Source organism: Pristiophorus japonicus, chromosome 21, assembly GCF_044704955.1.
Source record: "Pristiophorus japonicus isolate sPriJap1 chromosome 21, sPriJap1.hap1, whole genome shotgun sequence".
Lineage (NCBI taxonomy): Eukaryota > Metazoa > Chordata > Chondrichthyes > Pristiophoridae > Pristiophorus > Pristiophorus japonicus.
In genome coordinates, this window is record NC_091997.1 from 21485731 (window position 1) to 21509055 (window position 23325).

The window sequence follows — 23325 nt, forward strand, 5'->3', positions numbered from 1 at the left end:
TTTATTTAGAAATAATGTAATGGAAGATAACTTCCATTTTAGCTTTCTTTCGTGGTGCCAGCCATGACTCAGTAACAGAGCTCTCGTCTGAGTCAGAATTATAGAATGGTTACAACACAGTGGGTCATGGGTTTAATTCTTACGCCAGAGACTCAAAGGAGTGCTGCACTGTTGGAGTTGCCATCTTTTGGATGAGCCGTTAAACTGAGGGAAGACAGACTTGCATTTATATAGTGCCTTTCACGACCACCGGACGTCTCAAAGTGCTTTACAGCCAAAGATGAGGCCCTATCTACCCCCTCGGGCGGATGTAAAAGATCCCATGACACTTGCAAGAGATGGGAAGTTCTGACGGTGACCTGGCCAATGTTCATCCCTCAACCAACATCACAAACATATTATCTAGTCATTATCTCATTGCTGTTCATGAGAACTTGCTATGTGCAAATTGTGTTTCCTACATTACAACACTTTGAAATGTACTTCTTTGCCTTTAAAGCAATTTGGGACGTCATGAAAGGTGCTATATAAATACAAGTTCTTTTAAATATAGTAGACAAATATTTCCCTGCTTTCAGTGAGTGGTGTGCATTTGTTAATTTTTGTGAATAATTTTTTTTGTTTTAAACCTATTTGCACTAATTTATCCACAAAATTGCTGAAGATTTTCAAATATTTTAACTAACTCTTCTGTTTCTATAGGCAGCCTTAAAGCAGCTCCCTAAAGGCAAGGTCCCTAACATGGCTGTGCTTGTAAAGTCACTGACACGAACAAACACGGATGCCAGTGCTGTTTTTAAAGACCCATCAGGTAGCGCTTTTCATTTCTTTGAGCTTTCACTGTTGGTTTAATAATTGAACCTGCTACAATAACTAGGACAAGCTAAATCAATACAGTAATGTGTTATACCTTTTGATTGGATCTATCGAGACTTTAAAATATACAGGGTTTTAGGAACATGTGGATTCCTTGCATAATCTCATTGGGTTCAGCCTATGTTGATTAGGGACTCTGTTTCCCTTTGATTATCTCCCATAGATAACTACCCCCATGCTAAGTACTCAATGGACCCAAGTTTCGGGCCGCAACGGACCTGGACGCCCGTTTTTCGCGCCAGGAAGTGCGCCTATAAAAAACTTGCCTATTCTCCGGCTCCCTACAGGTCTTCGAGCTGGGCGCAGCAAAGCATGAGCTGTTGGGGGCGGAGCCAGATCCCTGCGCTGAAAACAGTGCCGGGACCTCTGCACATGCACGCTACAGTGGGCGCGCATGTGCAGTAGCTCCAGGCGCCCAAAGCTGTGGGAGAAGCCCGAAGCATGCAGCCCCTAGCCCTGGCCGAATGGCCTCACTGGGGCTGCGTGAATAAGGCTCCTCCCACCCGACCCGACCTCCGCGACTTCCCCCCCCCCCCCCCCGCCGGACCTCCAAGACCCGACGCCACCTACCTGTAAATCCAGCCCGAGGTCTTGGGCCTGGCCATTCAGCCTCCTTCTCTCCCTTCCCCCCCCCCCCTCCTCTCCTTCCCCCCCCTCTCCTTACCCCCCCCCCCTCTCCTTACCCCCCCCCTCTCTCCTTACCCCCCCCTCTCTCCTTACCCCCCCCCTCTCTCCTTACCCCCCCCCTCTCTCCTACCCCCCCCTCTCCTCCCTACCCCCCCCTCTCTCCCTACCCCCCCCTCTCTCCTTACCCCCCCCTCTCTCCTTACCCCCCCCTCTCTCCTTACCACCCCCCCTCCTCTCTCCTTACCCCCCCCTCTCTCCCTACCCCCCCCTCTCTCCTTACCCCCCCCCCTCTCTCCTTACCCCCCCCTCTCTCCTTACCCCCCCCCTCTCTCCTTACCCCCCCCCTCTCTCCTTACCCCCCCCTCTCTCCTTACCCCCCCCCTCTCTCCTTACCCCCCCTCTCTCCTTACCCCCCCCTCTCTCCTTACCCCCCCCTCTCTCCTTACCCCCCTCTCTCCTTACCCCCCCCTCTCTCCTTACCCCCCCCTCTCTCCTTACCCCCCCCTCTCTCCTTACCCCCCCCCTCTCTCTTCCCCCCCCTCTCTCCTTACCCCCCCCTCTCTCCTTACCCCCCCCTCTCTCCTTACCCCCCCCTCTCTCCTTACCCCCCCCTCTCTCCTTACCCCCCCCTCTCTCCTTACCCCCCCCCTCTCTCCTTACCCCCCCCCTCTCTCCTTACCCCCCCCCTCTCTCCTTACCCCCCCCCTCTCTCCTTACCCCCCCCTCTCTCCTTACCCCCCCCTCTCTCCTTACCCCCCCCCTCTCTCCTTACCCCCCCCTCTCTCCTTACCCCCCCCTCTCTCCTTACCCCCCCCTCTCTCCTTACCCCCCCCTCTCTCCTTACCCCCCCCTCTCTCCTTACCCCCCCCCTCTCTCCTTACCCCCCCCCTCTCTCCTTACCCCCCCTCCTCTCTCCTTACCCCCCCCCTCTCTCCTTACCCCCCCCCCTCTCTCCTTACCCCCCCCCTCTCTCCTTACCCCCCCCTCTCTCCTTACTCCCCCCCCCTCTCCTTACTCCCCCCCCTCTCTCCTTACTCCCCCCCCTCTCTCCTTACCCCCCCCCTCTCTCCTTACCCCCCCTTCTCCCCCTCCCCTCCCTGTCTAGAAACACAGACACTGACAGACAGAGAGATAGAGACACACTGGGGGGACCGTCCCAGCACGCTGTTGGAGGACTCCCGGTGCTGCAGTCGGTAAGTAGAAAATGTTTTATTTATTGATTTTTCAAATTTTTTTTATTTTGTATTAATTTTTTTTGATTGATTTATTGGTTGATTTATTGATGTTTTTATCATTTATTATTGATGGCTCTTTATTTGTAAAACTGAAGTGTTTAATGTTTGTAAACTTCCCTTTAAACCCCTCCCATTCCTATGCCTAATTTGTAACCCACGCCTGATTTTCTAAAGTGTAGACAAGGTTTTTTCGAACGTACAAAAATCTTTACTTACTCCATTCTAAGTTAGTTTGGAGTAAGTTTTCACTGCCTAAACTTTGAAAACGGGCGTAAGTGGCCGGACACACCCCCTTTTGGAAAAAAAAATTCTGTTCCAAAGTGAAACTGTTCTAACTGACTAGAACTGGAGCAAACTCAATGCCGAGAATTCAGATTTCTAAGATACTCCATTCTAAACCAGTTGCTCCAAAAAAAGGAGCAACTCAGGCCGAAACTTGGCCCCAATGTCTTCCGCAGTCTTATAGACCATTATATGATTTAGTTGGGAAGGTTCCCTTTGCTTTTGTTTGGACTTTGCTGCTTATATTGGGTTCTTCTAGTTTGATTGGGCACTTGTTGTGATGATTCTAGTTTGGTGACCCTGGGGCAACCCAATGTCACCCTTATTGGTCCAACAGAAAAGGCCTATGCTAACTACTATTTCCTATTTGAATTGGTCTCTGTGAGGGGGATATGAACGATACTACTCACAGCTGTGATCAGAAACTTGCCTTGTATGAAATTATGGACCTAACATTGCACATCGACCTAACTTTGTTTCCTCTTTCCATTTCCTATCTCATCCTGATTTTGCTGAGGTCAGGTCACATATGCCTCCCCCACTGTACCTTGCCTGAGTGGCAGTGATTAATGTTTGAGGCTCAACAGAGTCTGCCCATTATTTGACTGCAGGGAGTATCACAACTAACACTGCGCAAACACACACTTTCCAGCAGGGAGCACTGGGTAGTGAACAGGAACTTCTGCTAACTCCACCTTCCCTTACAATAGTTTGCTTCACAGGAAGCGAGCCAAAGGTGGGCAGAGGAAACCCCCTCAAAGCCTCCCTGGTAAAGTGCGACATCACCAATAACCCACCCACCTCCACGGAGGTGTGTGGGGGGCCTGACCCATCCACCTCCATGGCACGAACCTGGTATTGCAGTACTTCCAGGAACGGTGCTTGGGCTCTAGGCCTTTTGGCTAAGAGCATTGGCGCAGGGTGATCCTTGATGTGTGCAAGGTGACCTCTGGCGTTTGTGATCTGACAAAGAATTGGAAAGATTGGCAACGAATAAAAAAAATTTAAAAAAAAAAAAACACTTGGGAGTCCCTGGCCGAAGACCGCCCGAGGTGGAGAAAGTGCATCCGAAAGGGCGTTGAGCTCTTCGAGTCTCAAAGCTGAGAGCGTGAAGAGGTTAAGCGTAGGCAGCGGAAGGAGCGTGCAGCAAACCAGTCCCACCCAACCCTTCCCTCAACGAATGTCTGTCCCACCTGTAACAGAATCTGTGGCTCTCGTCTTGGACTGTTCAGCCACCAAAGAACTCACTTCAGGAGTGGAAGCAAGTCTTCCTCGATTTCGAGGGACTGCCTATGATGATGATGATGACAATGAGCATTAAGACCAATTGTAACATCCTTGCCACTGCCCCACAACAATCGGGTAACTCCGCACTGACCAAGGATTGATCCAAGACCTTCCTGATCTATATAGGCAGCTACGTACTGGGTGAACTCTCAGCCGTGAACGAAGCCCCCAAATAATCATTCCAAATGGTCATAGGAATGTGGGAAGGGAGGACCTTGAGATGATCACTGTCACTAGGGAGGTAGTGCTGGACAGGCTAATGGGACTGAAGGTAGACAAGTCCCCTGGTCCTGATGAAATGCATCCCAGGGTATTAAAAGAGATGGCGGAAGTTATAGCAGATGCATTTGTTATAATCTACCAAAATTCTCTGGACTCTGGGGAGGTACCAGCGGATTGGAAAGCAGCTAATGTAACGCCTCTGTTTAAAAAAGGGGGCAGGCAAAAGGCAGGTAACTATAGGCCGGTTAGTTTAACATCTGTAGTGGGGAAAATGCTTGAAACTATCATTAAGGAAGAAATAGCGGGACATCTGGATAGGAATAGTGCAATCAAGCAGACGCAGCATGGATTCATGAAGGGGAAATCATGTTTAACTAATTTACTGGAATTCTTTGAGGGTATAACGAGCATGGTGGATAGAGGTGTACCGATGGATGTGGTGTATTTAGATTTCCAAAAGGCATTCGATAAGGTGCGCCACAAAAGGTTACTGCAGAAGATAAAGGTACGCGGAGTCAGAGGAAATGTATTAGCATGGATAGAGAATTGGCTGGCGAACAGAAAGCAGAGAGTCGGGATAAATGGGTCCTATTCCGGTTGGAAATCAGTGGTTAGTGGTGTGCCACAGGGATCAGTACTGGGACCACAACTGTTTACAATATACATAGATGACCTAGAAGAGGGGACAGAGTGTAGTGCAACAAAATTTGCAGATGACACTAAGATTAGTGGGAAAGCGGGTTGTGTAGAGGACACAGAGAGGCTGCAAGGAGATTTGGATAGGTTAAGCGAATGGGCTAAGGTTTGGCAGATGGAATACAATGTCGGAAAGTGTGAGGTCATCCACCTTGGGGGGGGGGGGGGGGAAAAAAACAGTAAAAGGGAATATTATTTGAATGGGGAGAAATTACAACATGCTGTGGTGCAGAGGGACCTGGGGTCCTTGTGCATGAAACTCTTTTTGGAGTTTATCTGCAAAACAAAACACATTAAACCGTGCCACCCGACCTGGGTGACACACCAGACATTTACAAGGCCCTTTTTTTCCTTTTTTTGGTCTTTTTTTCTTTCTTTTTTTTGTTTTTTTTTTGGGCACTAAAATCACAATTTTTCCCCAGTGCCCCCTATAAAAGGGAAGGGGACACTAAAAACACCGGCAATTAAAACAAATTAAACTTTAAAACGTAAAATCAAATTAAAATTTGGTTGCCGGGCGTGATGATGCACTCCAGTCCCTCCGGTGCCCACCTCTCGCGGAAGGCCATGAGCGTACCGGTGGACACCGCGTGATCCATCTCCAAGGACACTCTGGACCGGATGTAAGAGCGGAAGAGAGGCAGGCAGTCAGGTTGAACGACCCCCTCGACCGCCCGCTGCCTGGACCGGCTGATGGCACCCTTGGCCGTGCCCAGGAGCAGTCCTACGAGGAGGCCTTCGGACTTACCCGCTCCCCTCCGCACAGGGTGCCCAAAGATCAGGAGAGTGGGACTGAAGTGCAGCCAGAATTTCAGGAGCAGCCCCTTCAAATAATGGAACAGGGGCTGCAACCTTGTGCACTCAATAAAAACATGGAACACGGACTGTGCGTGAATCCCAAAAGGTTAGTTTGCAGGTGCAGCAGGTAATCAGGAAGGCAAATGGAATGTTGGCCTTCATTGCGAAAGGGATGGAGTACAAAAGCAGGGAGGTGTTGCTGCAACTGTATAAGTTATTGGTAAGGCCGCACCTGGAGTACTGCGTGCAGTTTTGGTCACCTTACTTAAGGAAGGATATACTAGCTTTGGAAGGGGTACAGAGACGATTCACTAGGCTGATTCCAGAAATGAGGGGGTTACCTTATGATGATAGATTGAGTAGACTGGGTCTTTACTCCTTGGAGTTCAGAAGGATGAAGGGTGATCTTATAGAAACATTTAAAATCATGAAAGGGATAGACAAGATAGAGGCAGAGAGGTTGTTTCCATTGGTAGAGGAGACTAGAACTAGGGGGCACAGCCTCAAAATACGGAGGAGCCAATTTAAAACCGAGTTGAGAAAGAATTTCTTCTCCCAGAGGGTTGTGAATCTGTGGAATTCTCTGCCCAAGGAAGCAGTTGAGGCTGGCTCATTGAATGTTTTCAAGTCAAAGATAGATAGATTTTTAAGCAATAAGGGAATAAAGGGTTACGGGGAGAGGGCGGGTAAGTGGAGCTGAGTCCACGACCAGATCAGCCATGATCTTATTGAATGGCGGAGCAGGCTCGAGGGGCTAGATGGCCTACTCCTGTTCCTAATTCTTATGTTCTTATTATGTTCTTATTAAATGTACAAACTTAGAAGGCGGGTGTCAGCAGGCTATTTGTGCAATAACTTCAGGCAAGGCTGATCTTGTCTGAACGCTATATTCATGTCTCTTACATGTGCTACTTAAATATTTTCAAGGTGAGGCGAGACTTAATTTGAATTATTAAACTGTTTTATTTCAAGTGAGGGAACATACAAAGTAACAGTTATGGTTAGATTTCACTTACTGCAATCAGTACAACTTCCATGCTTCCTCACATCGGTGGTTTGTCTTACTTGACTTAAACAAGATGTCTTTTAACTATCCTCCAGCATTTCTAACACCTCCGTTATAGGCCCTTGCAGCTTTTCCTTTAACAAAACCTGACTGCCAATGTGGATTGCTTTTTTTTTCACCTTTTTCTGTCCCCACAGGAAGTTGGGACTTGGTTCCTTGACCTCCGTCACTGTCCGAAGGTTGGCCACAAGAGCTCCTGATTTTAAAAACCTGCTACTTTGCCTCTCCCTTTGAAACTAGCTTCATCCACCTACAGTGTGAATGATTGTTGGGAGCCTCTGAGATTGTATAAATCCATGATTGTCCTATGTAACAGCATCAATGTCTGGTTTTCATACACATTTTCTCAATGCCTGCGTCCCATCTTTTTTAAACCTGTGCAAAATCAACTTTGTTTTAAAAGTGACTCTTATTTTCAAATCTTTTCCCTGGAAAATTGTTCCAAAAATCATGATGCATGACAAAGACCTCCCAATATGATGGGTGTGTTGCTTACAGATTACTAAGATGAGATAATGAGTTGGTATTTAGTGGGTTTTTTTTGAGGGGGTGAAGTGGTGCGAAGCAGCTTCTATCAGCGTATTAACCATATTTTGTCGCGGTGTCCTTCTTTCAAAACTTGAGACGGCACCTTGCCAAGATTCAAAATAATTCTCTCAATCCTTCTGTGGAGGAATAATAACATCCAAAATAAATAATTCCAAAAGGTCCCGAGACCAAAACTGGAAACTCGTCCGAGCTGGTCCTGAATTTTACATTTACATTTCAACACTGAGAGCACCTAAGTCAGGAAAGCAATCTGATCCCTGTTCAAATTAATAGAAGCCAGCTAGTGATGGATCTGTGAGGTTAATCATCCGTACGGATCTTTTCCATTCAGGAGATTCAATTGGCAGCATCTTCCCTGAAATTGGTAATAAAGATTTTTGTTTTATAATTTCTTTTGAGTCAGGCATGGGGCAATGATCCCTCTAAGCTGCGTGGCCACACAGCTCTCTGCCGGTTCTGCACAGCCCAGAACCGGCTCTTCCAATGTTAACTTTTGCGCATGCATGAAACTGAATGGGCTGCGCAGCCGTGCACCCAAAAGAAAAATTAGGGAGAACATTGGCTTGGGGTACTATCTATTGCTTGCTACCCCCCCCACCTCCTTAGAACGATTTATTAGGAATGAACGGGCTTCAAGGCTACCCAAAGGCACAGTATTGCATTATAAAAGGTATTTTGAAAGCTTCTGCAAATGATACAGGTTATAAAGTCCTTTACTTGGTGGTATGGTGCTGATGGTTGTTGGAATTTGGTTTTCTTGAAGCCTAATTCTTTGTTTATTTCTGCAGGAGAGATGCAAGGCACCATTCACAGACAGCTTCTAATTGAGCAACCGAATAATCTAAAGGCTGGAACAGTGCTGCACCTGAAGCAGGTTGTTAGCTCTATACTTTAACATTGGAATTATGGTGGAATTTTTGGGGTCATTCATTTTATTGCTCCTTTAACACTAAATGAAGTGTGACGCTATTGAAGGGGTGCGAGGGGATGGATTTTACCACTCGTATCCAATATCTGTAACATGCAGTGAATGACTGCCATTAGTGAACCAAAAAAAATGACAATTTAGCCAATTATTACCTTTTCCATTTTCCCTTTATCCATATGTTGACCCTTCCCCGTACTGGATGATGATGCATGATCTGGTGCTGTATGTCAACGAGTTAGGGTCACTCTGTTTGAATGGGTGGCTGGTTCCCGCTGCTACTCCAGAAACATTGATAGTTGGAGGAGAGACCTTTTGAGTGGATGAAGTCCTAGGTTAGTAACAGAACGGCTAACTGGGGACAGCACCACAATATGATGTTGCTGGGTCTTTCCCTTTATCATAAAGCATTTAAGGCTGTTTGTGCACTCGCACTGCACTAGAATATGATACTGCCACCACTGTAGATGTTGATGATGTTTCCTGCAATTGTTTTGGTGCTGTATTGCCCCTTTTAAGGGGCTGCAGGGCCCATTCAAAGTAACATGTATGCGTGGTTTTTGCATTGAAAAGCCGGCTGCACGGGCTCCCTGGAGCTGAAAGGGAACAGTAGGCACTTGTGAGGTGGTATGTACACCTACATAACATAGCATTCTTGATCGCTATTGGATGCCTTAGGCTGTCAACTGAGTAAAATGTAACATTAAATTTGTACAGGTGTGTTTCCCAAGATGTTAAAATGCTGAATGGTGCAACTTCAACTTTTTTGACAATTTATTGGCTTGTCTTTCTATGGGGTGTAAATCAACATCACTTGATTTTTGTCTGGAATTATTTTGATGTAAATTCTGAGCTTAAAAGGGAAACCGCCATTTCCTCAATGCTAACGTGCATTTTTACTTCTGTTTTTAGGTCGGTGTATTTTCTCCATCGCTTCGAAATCATTATTTGAATATAACACCAAACAATGTGATAAGAATATATCCTCAAGGTGCGAGTGAATGCATTCAAAGCCAGCTGGCCCAGAGTCCCCAGGTACAAATCTCAATGGGTCCTTCCATGTGCAGTTGAGTAGATGCTGCACAAACCAGCAGCTGTGTGTGAGAAGTGATTTGTTGGTACTAATATTATGCCTATAGCTTGGATCTGCATTGATATTGGTACCAAACTCCGCCCCAGACTCTTGCTTATTCTTTCTCCGGACACTTACTATGAAACACCCTGCTACCTCCCTCACGTCACTCCTTCCTCTAATGATAAAGCATTCAAATCCAAGCTTGCTGTTACCTAATCACTACTTGATTTATTCCATCTTTAGTGTTGTCCTGCAGTGTGATCCTGAAATTGGGCATCTCAATAAAACAAAAACAGTACTTTGTACTATAATGTAATAAAATGTTGAACATAGAGAGGAAAAGATGCTACCACTCTAAGGTCTTTAGCTGCAATAACCATCCTCTTGTTAAGTTCTTTTTAAGATCTGTGATTGCACAGACAGCAAGGCATCCTTGGGAACAAGACCGAGCTGTAAAAGAAAAAAAATTACTTGAAGAGAAAATTGTTCTCCTGCTTGCTTTTGTAAACAAAATATACGACGACAAACCAAATATGTACAATAGTAAAAAAATAAAAATAACTGACTTATACCTAGCATGAAAACAAGGTAATAAAACTGAACTAAAGACACGGAGGGCAATATCCTACACAGGTGTTCAATGTGTACTCTCCTGGCTCGCTCAGTATGGGTTAGAGGCCAGCTACATGTACATGTACAATGGGACTGTCGGTCCTTTGGCTTTTATGTGGATTTCTGTTTTGGACTCTTACTGGTGTGGGTGCATTTTATTCGGGAGAATCACAAAAGTTGCAGCACAGAATGAGACTGTTCAGGCAATGATGTGTCATTATTAGTTCTATACTGAGCTATCTGCTCTAATCTATTTTCCTATATCCTTTTTATAATCTTCCTTTTCAAATACATATCTAATTACAGCAGTCACTTATGGCAAAGCATTCAATTTCCTAATGACCCTTTTTGTGAAATAGATTTTCCAGCTTTCCCCTTTTTGTTTTTCTACTTATAATCCTCGGTTTATCACCCTTTGTTACTGATTCAACAAGAAAGGAAAATAACCGCATTGTTTATTCCTCTTAACCTTTCACACTTTTGAATACCTCATCTTGGTCTTCCTTTAACTTGTTCAGTGAGAAAAGCCACAATCGTTTGATCCTTTCTTCGTAACTATAAGCATTTTTCAAATATCCCATTGAATCTTCGTTGTCCTTTCCAGTGCTCCAATATCCTTCCTTTAATGGAATGCCCAGGACTACACGCAATATTCGAACAATAGCCTGATCATTTCAACATCACTTTTATATCTAGTGCCCATATGTATTAAACCCAGAATCCCAATTGCTTTTTTATGGCTTCTCCTGCACGTCCATCTTTTAAAGATCTATGTATCTGAATCATTAGCACTTTCTCTGTTCCTCCACTCTTGAGTCTGACCATTTAGGGTATACTTTATTTCACATGTTGAGGAATACTTAAGAGAAGGAATTTGTATTTGATCAATACTATATATGAGCAAGTGAAAGGACCTGTCTTCCCTTGCCCATCTCCTGTACATGCTGTCTGTTCGTAATTGGATTCCTTTTTTTTTTTAAATCCATATTTATATCCCTTTTTATAGCAAGAATTAGAGCTTCTGATGTTGTCCTTGGTGTCCTGGCTTGCTCTGGACATGTTCAACCCTGCTTTAGATGGACTTGAATCTATGGATGGACGAGTCATCTCTACTGCTTTCCCCTTGACTTTGACATAGTCAAACTTTTTCCTACCTTTTTGGTTGTCCTCTTACTGTTGCAGTTTGTGATGCAGAACATTACATGTCAATGCCACTGTTTGTTTGTGTATTGTTTGTTTGAAGGATATTGCGTATTGGAATACACCTATATCGTGTGTAGTTCCTCTGACCATGCAGGCTTGTGTTTAACTTCTTTGCATATAGATAACAAAATATTCATTATTGGTTCAGGGTGAACTTCAGAATTGTGTATTTTCCTACATTGGTCTTGAATCAAGTGTGCTATCTTTTGTCATGCAATACAGAGAATAGCGCACTCGTTTCCAAGTCAGAAGGTTGTGGGTTCAATTCCTACTCCAGAGACTGGAGCACAAAAATCTAAGTTGACCCTCCAGTGCTGAGGGAGCACTGCACTGTCTGACGTGCCGGCTTTCCATTGAGACGTTATACCGTCTGCTCTCTCTCTCAAAAACTCCCATGGCACTATTTCGAAGAAAAGCGGCGGACGTCCCAAAGCGCTTTATTGCCAATGAAGTACTTTTTTGAAATGTAGAAAAATGGCAGCCGATTTGTGCACAGCAAGCTTCCACAAACAGCAGTGTGATAACCAGATAATATGTTTATGATGTTGATTGAGGAATAAATCTTAGCGAGGACACCGGAGAGAACTCCCCTGCTCTTTGAAATATTGCCATAGGATCTTTTGAGTGAGAGAGCTGACAGGGCCTCAGTTTAACGTCTCATCCGAAAGCCGGCACTGCCAACACTGCAACACTCCCTCAGTAAGTCACTGGAGTGTCAACTTAGATTTCTGTGCTCTAGTCTCGAGTGGGAATTGAACGCACAACCTTCTGACTTGGATGTGAGAGTGCTACCCACTGACTCGTGCTTTATACTTGCCTGAAAAATGTACCTTACTGCATTTAAAGCAAAATAATCATCTGATATTGATTGTAGTTCAGTGACTTGTAACACATTTCACAGAACCTTTGACCTCATGGGATTAGCAGCAGCAACAAGGTGAATATATTTATTGGTGAGTGAAGGCCTTTGATAAGAAACCAACTTACAAATTAGGCTAATGAGTAGAGATTGGCTGGGGACCCTTTTAAAGAATATTTTTCAACCGTGCTTGAATCTATAATGTCAAACCTGGATTCCCAGTGCTGCTTCCATACATCTGTAGTGCTGTAGATACTTCGTGGTTCAAATAGTTGCAGAATAACTGATGATGCTGCCTTGTCTTGGTGCTTAGTGAGTGGAGTTCTTAGATTTTTCAGAGTAAAACTTTGACGGGCAATTCAGTTTAAAATATTTTCCTTGTTTTCAGAACCCCGTTTCACTTCTACAACAGTCCCCCTTTAACTTGCTGGCCAAGTCTCCTTGTGAAGCTAGATGTAGCGATTCTTTAATCACAACCAGAAACTCCTGCACAGATGCCACATCGTGGGATTCTCAGACACTTCCTACCAGAACAAGGAAGGACAACTTGGAAATATCTGGATGTAAAGGCACTGTGTTACAGGGACGCTGTGATGAAGATTGGGAAGCAGGTAGGTCAAATGTTCAGGGAAATTGTCCAGGACAAACGTGTGTTTAAGTCATTTGCATGTAGATAATATAACTATTTATTATTGATTCAGGGTAAATTTCAGTATTGTGTATTGTCCTGTATTTATTTTGAACAAAGTATTTTCATAAGTGCAAACTCCATAATGGATCTCCTAAAAAGCTATATAATTAATCCCCTCACATAACTTGCATTAATAATCTGTTTATAAAATCTTTTTTTTTTAATTAAGATTCAGCGTTTATATTCCAGCTGCTGTCTTTTCAAAGTGAGTGTAGTATGGCTGGTTTTAAATCTATTCTGTCAGCAGTGTAGCATTACTGTAGACAAATGGATGATTTTCAAGTTGATAAATTATTGGAACAATTGCAGTTTCTGATGCTGTGCAGATATTATGTTAACTTGTTTATGGAAAGTGCACAGTATCTAATTTGTAGATGGTAGGCATTCAGTAATGCCTGGTGAGAATTACTAATTCCGTGAATCAGTGACTGCTGTACCCACATCTACTGCAAACCTTGAGGGTCCAATTCGCATTTCTATTTCTGTTCATTGTATAAAATACAAGTTTTGTCCACTCTCTAAATCATTTTCTGCTTTGTTGTCAGGAGTGAGTGTCTTTGGGAGTGAGGAGGTAACTTTTTGTTATTAGAACTGCAACACCACAGTTGCTGACTGATGGGTAGAAAATGACCAGAACTTGGGGCTCAATTTTCCCTAGTTATTTGCGCCGTTTGTTTGGCGTGCGTCACTTTTTTGGGCCTAAATTTAAAATATCCAAGTTCCTCCAAAGATTGTGCGCCAGTGTAACTCTGTTGGTTACCATTTTTTTAAGTTTGTTTTTCTTTACCTCTTTGGGGCCATAACCTACCACCTGTGCCAATTCTGGCTATTTAAGCAAGTTTGGCCAGCTCCGACTTACTCCAATCTTTCTTAGGATGGCGTATGTGACCGCTGGGCAGTTAAGAAAATTGGCGCAGATAAGAGAATCAGCGCAGCAGATGCAGTTCCACGGCCCCGACAGCAGCAGAGAGGGGGGAGAGGAAGAGAGAGAGAGGGAGGAGGGGAAGGAAGGAAGAGAGAGAGAGAGGGAGGGGGGGAAGGAAGGAAGAGAGAGAGAGGGAGGGGGGGAAGGAAGGAAGAGAGAGAGAGGGAGGGGGGGGAGAGAGGGAGGGGGGGAAGAGAGGGAGGGGGGGAAGAGAGGGAGGGGGGGGAGAGAGGGAGAGAGAGGGAGGGGGGGAAGGAAGAGAGGGAGGGGGGGGGGGGAAGAGAGAGAGAGACCTTTCGGCCAGGGTTAGGAGCAGCAACTGGCGGGGGAGGGAGGCCCTTCGGTCAGGGTTAGTAGCAGGTAATGACATCGGGAGGGGAGGCCCTTTGGCCAAGGTTCGGAGTGGCACCGGGAGTGGGGTGAAGGTGTGGATAGACTTTTGGCATAAACACTTTAATAATTTAGTGATGGAATGCTGCTGCAATGTGTAAGGTGCTTGTGCAGGTTGCTGAGAGCTGGCCACAATGTGTTGTATGTGTCACTTTCCAGCCTCAGCCCGCAGTGTGTCCTTGGTTACCCTGGCAACCCGACCTTTTTGACACAGATCTTGGGCTCCACCCCCAAAATTAAAGGACAGGCTAGGCAGCGCCAAAATCAACAATTGAAATGAGGAAAGTTGGATTTTTTTGGTGTAGTTGGGCCCCAAAAAAACGGATATAGCTTTTCAAATATGTCAAAAAAACAGCTTTGGGAAAAATTGAGTCCATAATCTCTGTGCCCTTACAAGAAGTTTAGATCTGAAGATACAGGTTCAGCTTGAGTATACATTGTACCTAATTCTCCTGTCTGTTCCTCGCCCAATCCCATTCACCCACCTTCAATCTTAACAATACTAAGTTATTACAAAAAAAAAACAGTATGAAGAGGATCTTTACTTATTACATTTTCGAATGCTTCGTGAAGTTCTAAAAAGTAAAGTAAAAAGCATTCTGAGAAAGAGCAGGTTAATGGACAGTTCTGATGTGTTTCATCATGTGTAAACATGACCTCACACACTTCATTGTATCACGTTGTAGGATTTTTCTTTAAATCCATCTTTCAGTGCATAATAAATGCACAATCTGAGGGACTGCAGTCCGTGTAGCAACCTTTACAAAATACAGCAAGTTCAGCAATTTCTGCAGTAGTTGAGTCTGTGTCAGTAATGGCTCACTGATATACAAAGGGTATATTGCAGTTATTTCTGGTCACTTTTATTATGTATTTTAGTGACCTGAACATTCACCACCAATTTTATATTGAAATTTACCAACTCCTCACTGTTAAGCTCTGAAAATTGTTTATAAAGCGCCCTCATCAAAGATTTAAACTGCATCTAATGCCCTTCTCACTAAGATTCTGATACAAAATATATTAATAGTTTTCTGCTGAATGAAGAAATCATGGAAAATGTTCCCTTCTTTACTAGCTGGGGTAGCTTTCTCTATTCCCGCTATACCCCCTTTCTCGGCCAGCATAATAGAATTTTGAGTGTATTTGTGGGCTGGAGCAAACTTCTGGAATATTTTTAGTTGTGATGTTGCATCCAATGCCTCCAATTTAGAACCATTACTTTATCCTGCCATTGCCTGAATCTACACTTTCCACAAAAACTTTTACATAATTTATTACACTTTATTTCTATTTTTGTCTTTAAAAATGTACACAGTTCAGTCACTTAGTTCTCTTGAACGAATATGCAGAGGGTTCCTCTCAATGGGCAATGTCTTTACATAGAACAGCTTCAGTGCTTTTCCTAAGCTTTGTTATGTTCATACTGTGCCTGTGTGCATTGCTCTCCATATATTCATTGATCACCATCCCATGTGGGATTTGATTTGAGAGTGTGAAACTGTCAAAATGTAGGCTGAGTAAAACCCCTTTTTATTTATTTTAAAGTAAAGGTCACTGAGAATGTATGATTCTTCAACTGTAAATTAATTAAAGAGAAGACAACTAAGCATCACATAGATGCTGTATTTTCTGTTTGTATTAACTAATGGAGCAACAGCATCTCCTGCTGTCAGTCTCCAGTAGGTCTGGCTCAGGTCTCTGATTGGAAAGATATATTTTGTGTTAATGCTGTCTTTTTTGGGTAGCAACCATGTTCAAGATTCAATTCCTCGTGCGCATAATCATAAGAAAAAGCATTATGTAAGACTGAAAAAGTATGCTGTTGTTTGGAATTTGAGTATTCTCATTTTCTTTTCTATCATAACTCGTATATTTCAAAATATCGAACATTTGGCATTCCGAATAGTAGGCTGCCAACTCGCTATGTAATTCTAGCCTGTTAAAAGCTGTCTTAAGTCCCAGGCTCTAGAATTACCTCCCTAAGCTCCTGTCTCCCCACCTCCCTCTTAAAAGCTCCTTAAAACTCACCTCATAGGCCAAGCTTTTGGTCATCCCTCCTAATATTTCCTCCTTTTGGGTTAACATCCTGCTGTCTGACCCTGCCTCCTTGAAGCACCTTGCAACGTCCTGCATGTTAACGGTGCGATATAACTGCACGTTGCTGTTGCAATTTGGGATTGAACAGTTTGGCCATTTTTGCACTTTGTTGTTGGCATGGAAGTTTGGTCAATGGTCAAAACCACAGACTGCAGTGAGAGAAACCGGCATCAGCACAGACAGTGTGAGCCAAGTGGCCTCCGCCGGTACAAATTGCATCCCTATTGCAAGAACCTTGCACAGACGTGAAGTAGATGCTTGAACAATTGTAGATATTTATAGAACTTTGCTTGCAACTTCAAGGCTGTCGATCTTCAGAAACACTTCAGATAGTATTTCTAAATAGTTACTCGTATTGAATCTACAAGAACTGTCTGTGGGTTTAGGCAGCAACTCTTGGATATTTGTTATGATGGCAAGCAGATGATTGGCAATCTGTTCATTTCTCATTGTAACTTTCTCAGCCACAAGGTACTGTACGCGAGGCTATTAGCCTCTGTGTGTTTTGGCTTTTGTTTGCTTATAATGCTCCCTGCACACCCATTTCACTTCAACAAAAATTATTCTCACTCAAAGGCCTGATGTTTTTGTAAGCGTATTGCCGATATGAGTTCAAGGGATTTATGAATAAAATGCAACATTACTAAGATATTTTACTCTCAATTTGTATTCTATTGATACCCATATATTTAATTTTTCCTTGCTTATAATGCCATTGGGCAATCTATATTTTGTGACCTGTTTGCGAAATCTATGAATTGTAAGTTCCCTCACTTCTTGTGAATGGGATTTAAACTGTAATTATAATACCGACTTGTCTAGTTGCCTGCAATTTCATGTTTTTTTTTGCAGATGGTCTTGATTGCCTGATGGCTGAACTGCCAGAGGAATTCTTCACCGCCCTTTAGAACCTCAGTAGTTGTGTCGGTGAAGCGTGGAATTGAAGCCTGGATCGTTGCTTATTTATTTCTTTTTTGTTTCTGTTTAAACCGATAATTGTGAGCTGCACGTGTTTTCACGTCCACTGGGAATTGGATTAACGTGTGACTGCCCAAAATCGCTTCAATTAGGACCTGAAATTATGGCCATTATGGAGGAGACAGTCTCTCTGGGATTAGGAACCAGGCTCTGATGTGAAGCCATTGCTCTGATATACGAGAGCAGCCTTCCTACATTGGTGCATTTAAAATGAACTGAAATGTTAATTTACTTTACATACTTGTTTAGCTTAAGCCTGTGAGCTTTTGTTGTTAAATCTTGCTGTATTTTGGATGAGAAAAGAATGCTGATTTTGGGAATGTATTAAAATATGGATTTTGTGCCAAGATATTTTTTCCCTTTTTCATCTTGCAAGAAGTACTTGGAGCTTCTTGGGCATACAGCAGGAGAAAGTTCTGAATTGACAGTAAATGAAAACTAGTTGATCCGATTGCAAGTTGTGCTGAGCAGTACCCCTCCCTGCGGGCTTCTAGTTCTGTAGTTTTCAGCGCCTGCTCCTGTAAGGGACATTATTGTGGACTCGAGTGCCATTCTGCATTCATTTGAACTGGCAACCTTTAGGCAAGGTGGACTGGAGCTTTCTTAACTGAAATGTTCTTCAGGAAGTTCCACTGAGTGACTGGGACATGGACTTTCTCAACTTCTCAGCCCCCTGTTTGTCTCTTCAGCTGTCCCATGCATTTGAGATTAACAGGAGTATATAATCAGGCCAGTACTATAAATTTTAATTTGATCTGTTTGCATCAGTGTTTAGAATATGTCCCTGGTTCCTCTGGCTACTTTTTGATTTCAGTTGTTTTTTTTTGTATTCTATTTGTTGTCACTTCTTAAAATCACCTTGTAGGTTTGAGCTTCAGGAGCATTGTGCAACTGAAGTGTTTGCAATGCTTTACAGATCATCATCATCATAGGCAGTCCCTCGAAATCCACTCTAAAAGTGACCAACATTAAAGGCAAGAGCACCAGCTAGTGGTCAAAAGTGTGCATAATCATTCCAGCTTCCAGCTATTCTGACTTTCAATACCAGCGCTGAACCCAGGACCTGCCTTGCCTCGGGTGTGTGTCAAACATACCCAGATACTAAACTCAACACTTTGCAGATGAGTTCTGAAACTTGGTTTTGGAATTTAATGTTTGTGAATGTTAAATTAACGACGGAAATATTAATGCACTTTATGGATAGCAAGCAAGCTCTCAAGTCATGTATACTACTTCAGAGGGGGGGGTTAAGCCTTTTGTACAATGGGTTAGATCCAAATGGCACAATCAATGAGTGGATCTCATGATTTCAGAAATGTGAGTTCTCCCCCACACTCCATCGTGCAAAACACATTCACATCTTCCCTGCAAAAATTGACTGGCTGCTTCTACCTCATTTGTTTGCTCTTGATCTGCTATGCTGCAGTGTCGCTTGCTCTGCACTCACATCTCCACCACTGCTACTCACTTTGCCTCTGCTGCCTTTCCCTGCGTATATATAGTACAGTATGCTATGAGGGTCTGGTAGCATAGAGGTTATGTTACTGGACTAGTAATCCAGAGGCCTGGACTAATTATCCAGAGACATGAGTTCAAATTCCACCACGGCAGCTGGGGAATTTAAATTCGGTTAATTAAATAAAAATCTGGAATTTTTTAAAAAGCTAGTATCAGTAATGGTGACCGTGAAGCTACTGATTGTTGTTAAAACCCATCTGGTTTACTAATGTCCTTTTAGGGAAGGAAATCTGCTGTCCTTACCCGACAGCCAATTTGAGCATTACATAGAAAATGCAGCACAGAACCAGGCCATTCGGCCCAACTGGCCCGTGCCGATATTTCTGCTCCACACGATCCTCCTCCTACACTACTTTATCTAACCCTATCAACACCAACGCATCCACTATCAGATGGGGATTGTATTTGCTTTCTCCTCTACATTTAAAGCTTTCATCTACAACCGAGTTGACTGAGGTTGGTGGTTATTTTCACGAGCGCGAGAAAGAATTGCCCTTTCTCCCTTCAATAGGGGAAATGATTCATCCTCCCATGGTTTAACAGAATCATAGAAATTTATGGCACAGAAGGAGGCCATTTGGCCTATCTTGTCTGTGCCGGCCAAAAACATATCCAGCCTAATCCCACTTTCCAGCTCTTGGTCTGGAGCCATGTAGTTTATAGCACTTCCAAGTGCATATCGAAGGATTTTTTTTTTTAATGCAATGAAGTATTCTGGCTCTACCACCCTTTCAGGCAGTGAGTTTCTGACCCCCACCGCGTGCTGCATGGAAGAAGTTCCCTAAATCCCCTCTAATTCTGCTACCAATTACTTTAAACCTATGCTTCCTGGTTATTGACCCCTCTGCTAGGGGAAATAAGGTCCTTCCAATCTAGTCTATCTAGGCCCCTCATAAATTTTATACACCTCAATCAAGTTTTCCCTCAGCCTCCTCCGGAAAACAACCCCAGACTATCGGATCTTTCCTCATAGTTTAAAATTCTCCAGTCCTGGCAAAATCCTCATCAATCTCCTCTGTACCCTCTCATGCAATCAATTTGTTCCTGTAATGTGGTTCCCACAACTGCATGCAGTACTCTAGCTGTGGCCTCACTAGTCTTTTATACAGTTCAAGCATAACCTTCCTGCGCTTCTATTCTATGCCTCGGCTAATAAAGGAAAATATCCCATATGCCTTTTTAACCACCTTCTCTACCTGTCCTGCTACCATCAGGGATCTGTGGACATGCACTCCAAGCTCCCTCTGTTCCTCTATCCTACCATTTATTGTGTATTCCCTTGTTAGTCCTCCTCAAATGCATTATCTCACACTTCTCCAGCTTGAATTCCATTTGCCACTTTTCTGCCCACTTGACCAGTCTATTGACATCTTCCTGCCGTCAACAGCTTTCTTCCTCACTATCAACCACACATGTAATTTTTGTATCCTCTGCAAATGTTTTAATCATGCCCCCTACATTGAAATCTAAATCATGATATATATACCACAAAAAGCAAAGGACCTAGTACTGAGCCCTGCGGAACCGCACTGGAAACAGCCTTCCAGTCACAAAAACACCCGGCAACCATTACCCTTTGCTTTCTGCCACGGAACCAATTTTGGATCCAATTTGCCACTTTCCCTTGGATCCCATGGGCCTTTACTTTTCTGACCAGTCTGCCATGTTGGACCTTATCTAAAGCCTTGCTAAAAATCCATGTAGACTACATCAAATGCACTACCCTCATCAACCCTCCTTGTTACCTCCTTAAAAAATTCAATCAAGTTAGTCAGACACGATCTTCCCTTAACAAATCCATGCTGACTGTCCTTGATTAATCCATGCCTTTCTGGCTTCCGCACATGCGCAGTTAAATGTGGAAATCCAGAAATTGTTAGTAATTTGCTGCTCCTCCACAGGGCATGTTGTTGAAAACCCCACAGATGGCAATCTTTAAGAAATCACTGAGCTCACGAGAACTTCTCATTTTGCACTAATATAGCTGTGTTTTTAAACTGAAAAAATTAAGCTTTTTAATGAGGTGTAACTGGGTTATTAATGGCGAATTTAATGCTGAACAACCTCTCTGTCCCTGGAAAACTAATTTTAGATTTGTGGAATGATAATTCCATATATTTTTATTTTTTTAAGTTTATAATATTTCAGCTTTTACCTTATTCCCTTGTTATGTTCCAATCTTTATTTTGCTCTCCTTTTATTTTTTATAAATTTTAATCAGTGCATTTTACTTCCTGATTTACTTTCTGAATTGCGATTGACTGCTTAGATGACATCACTGTTGCTGGACACTGGAGATCACGTAGACTTGGAATCTAATTAACGTCAGGTAGGGTGAAGTTGATGCCACAGAGATCGCTAGATCTTTGTGGGCAGCTTTCTCTGAGGTCAGCGGCGAGCACCGTCACTTCGCCGCTGACCGCAAAATCGGGGCCAAGAGTAGGCTGAAACTCCAGTGCAGTCCACTGACTGTGCGGCAGTGTCGGAGGTGCTGTCTTTTGAATGAGACGACTGCACTCTCAGATGGACGTATAAGATCCCAAGGCACTATCTGAGAAGAGCAGGGGAGTTATCTCCCGTGTCGTCGTCAATATTTATATCTCACTCAACAGCACTAAAAAACTGATTATCTGGCCATTAACACATTGCTGTTTGTGGGAACATGTTGTGCTTGTTTCCTACATTACACTTCAAAAGTGCTTCGTTGGCTGTGAAGTGCTTCGGAACATCATGAAAGGTGCTTTATAAATGCAAGTTTTTCTTCTGAAAATGCTGGAGTCAGGTCAGGTAGCATCTGTGGAGAGATAAACAGAGTTAACGTTAATACCGTGTGATTGGCTTCCCAATTAGAAGGCTCCGCTCCTGCAAAGATAAAGATTCTACTATAATACCTCATAAACGTGTCTGCAGATTAGGACTTTCAATGTTTTTTAATTTCCTCCATCGTCATGGACAGAAAACTCGGAAACAAGGTTCCATGGCCACTTCAAAATCAAATGGACTTTATTGGGTTCATGTTGCAGGGGAAGGCCCTTTTCCCATCTGGTCGCTGATTCCTTGGTATTTTAAAATCTTCCAAGGATACTGTTCCCATTGGCGGAACGGTCGAGTACCAGATAAAGCAGATTTAAGGTGATTGGCAAAAGAACCAAAGACGACATGAGGAAAACTTTATGCAGTGAGTGGTTAGGATCTGGAATGCACTGTCTGAAAGGGTGGTGGAGGCAGATTCAATCGTGGCTTTCAAAAGGGAATTAGCTCAGTACCTGAAAGAAAAATATTTGCAGGACGATGAGGAAAGGGCAGGGGAGTGGGACTAGCTGAAGTGCTCCTGCAGAGAGCCGGCACGGGTTCAACGGGCTGAATGGCCCCTTGTGTTGTAACCATTCTATGATTTGATTTGTCTATTTTCAACACATTTAATATTGATCAATCTTTTCCAGATTTGGATCAATTTTAAAAAGTTTGTGACTACCAATAAAGTATTGGTTATATGTATTAAAAAAAAATATGCAATCAGTCCTACCCTTGGATATTGTGTGTTGAATGCAGGCTTCTATGTTGTTTTAGTCTGTTCTATTTCAGGATTCTTTGGCCTGGATTTATAAATAACCTCAGCAGAGGTAACCCAACCCAGCGATGGTGAAATGGCAGGGGTAATCACCCAAGCAAGCGAGCATCTACACTGTAAGGAGTCGAAACATGTCAGTAAAAGTTTTCACAATCACCTTTTACCGATTAATAATAGAACTCAATGCTCATTCGCCTTTTCTCCCAGAATTTGTAACAGCACTTTGGAATGGTGCGGTTCAGCAGTGTATAAAGTGTTGAGTCTGACTTAGTTTGAACAAATATCCTCCATTATTGGATGCCTGACTTTTGTGGGTATTATGTGCCATCATTGTGTGTTTCAGTTTCTTCACCCCCAGCTGCAGAGGAAGGAATGCAACTTACAATTTTAAAATTGTGTTTTTTAATGAAAATTTTCCAATGCGTAAGAGCACGGTTTATGAAAACCCATCAAGCCCATTCCTTTCTTGAGAAACTTGCAGATTAACTTTAATCCAATCTCTTGATTGAAATGATGTGCCACAAATAAGATTCTAGGAGAAAAAAGTTCTAGGAAATTACTGCCCAATCCTCTAAAGACAATTCAACAAAACTCCAGAACATTAAAGGTGACGTTCAATTCCAGATACACGCCACAGAGGAATCTGCCATAATCGCAGCGGGATATGAAGTATTACGTTCCAAAGTGCAATGTTTGATCATCCACGCATATCTTAAGCCTTCAATCAGCTTCGCAAAGAGACATTTTATCTTTCTTAAAATAAAATCGTTCATTGATGTACCATTAACTGCTTCTGTAGGGAGGTTTGGCTTGGGGAATTTATTCCACGTACCTACTGCT

General features: G+C 43.3%; 1 protein-coding gene across 1 annotated transcript in view; it reads left to right on the forward strand.

Moving 5' to 3' along the window:
- The window catches only part of hrob (homologous recombination factor with OB-fold), a 56200-nt gene extending 38474 nt beyond the window's left edge, over positions 1 to 17726 (forward strand). Inside the window, exons 6-10 of the mRNA XM_070864028.1 lie at positions 703 to 811; positions 8427 to 8512; positions 9476 to 9598; positions 12701 to 12923; positions 17271 to 17726. Coding sequence (XP_070720129.1) covers positions 703 to 811; positions 8427 to 8512; positions 9476 to 9598; positions 12701 to 12923; positions 17271 to 17326 — 597 coding nt within the window. The 3' untranslated portion in view covers positions 17327 to 17726. The remainder of the gene's footprint in view (positions 1 to 702; positions 812 to 8426; positions 8513 to 9475; positions 9599 to 12700; positions 12924 to 17270) is intronic.
- Positions 17727 to 23325: the final 5599 nt, after the last annotated feature.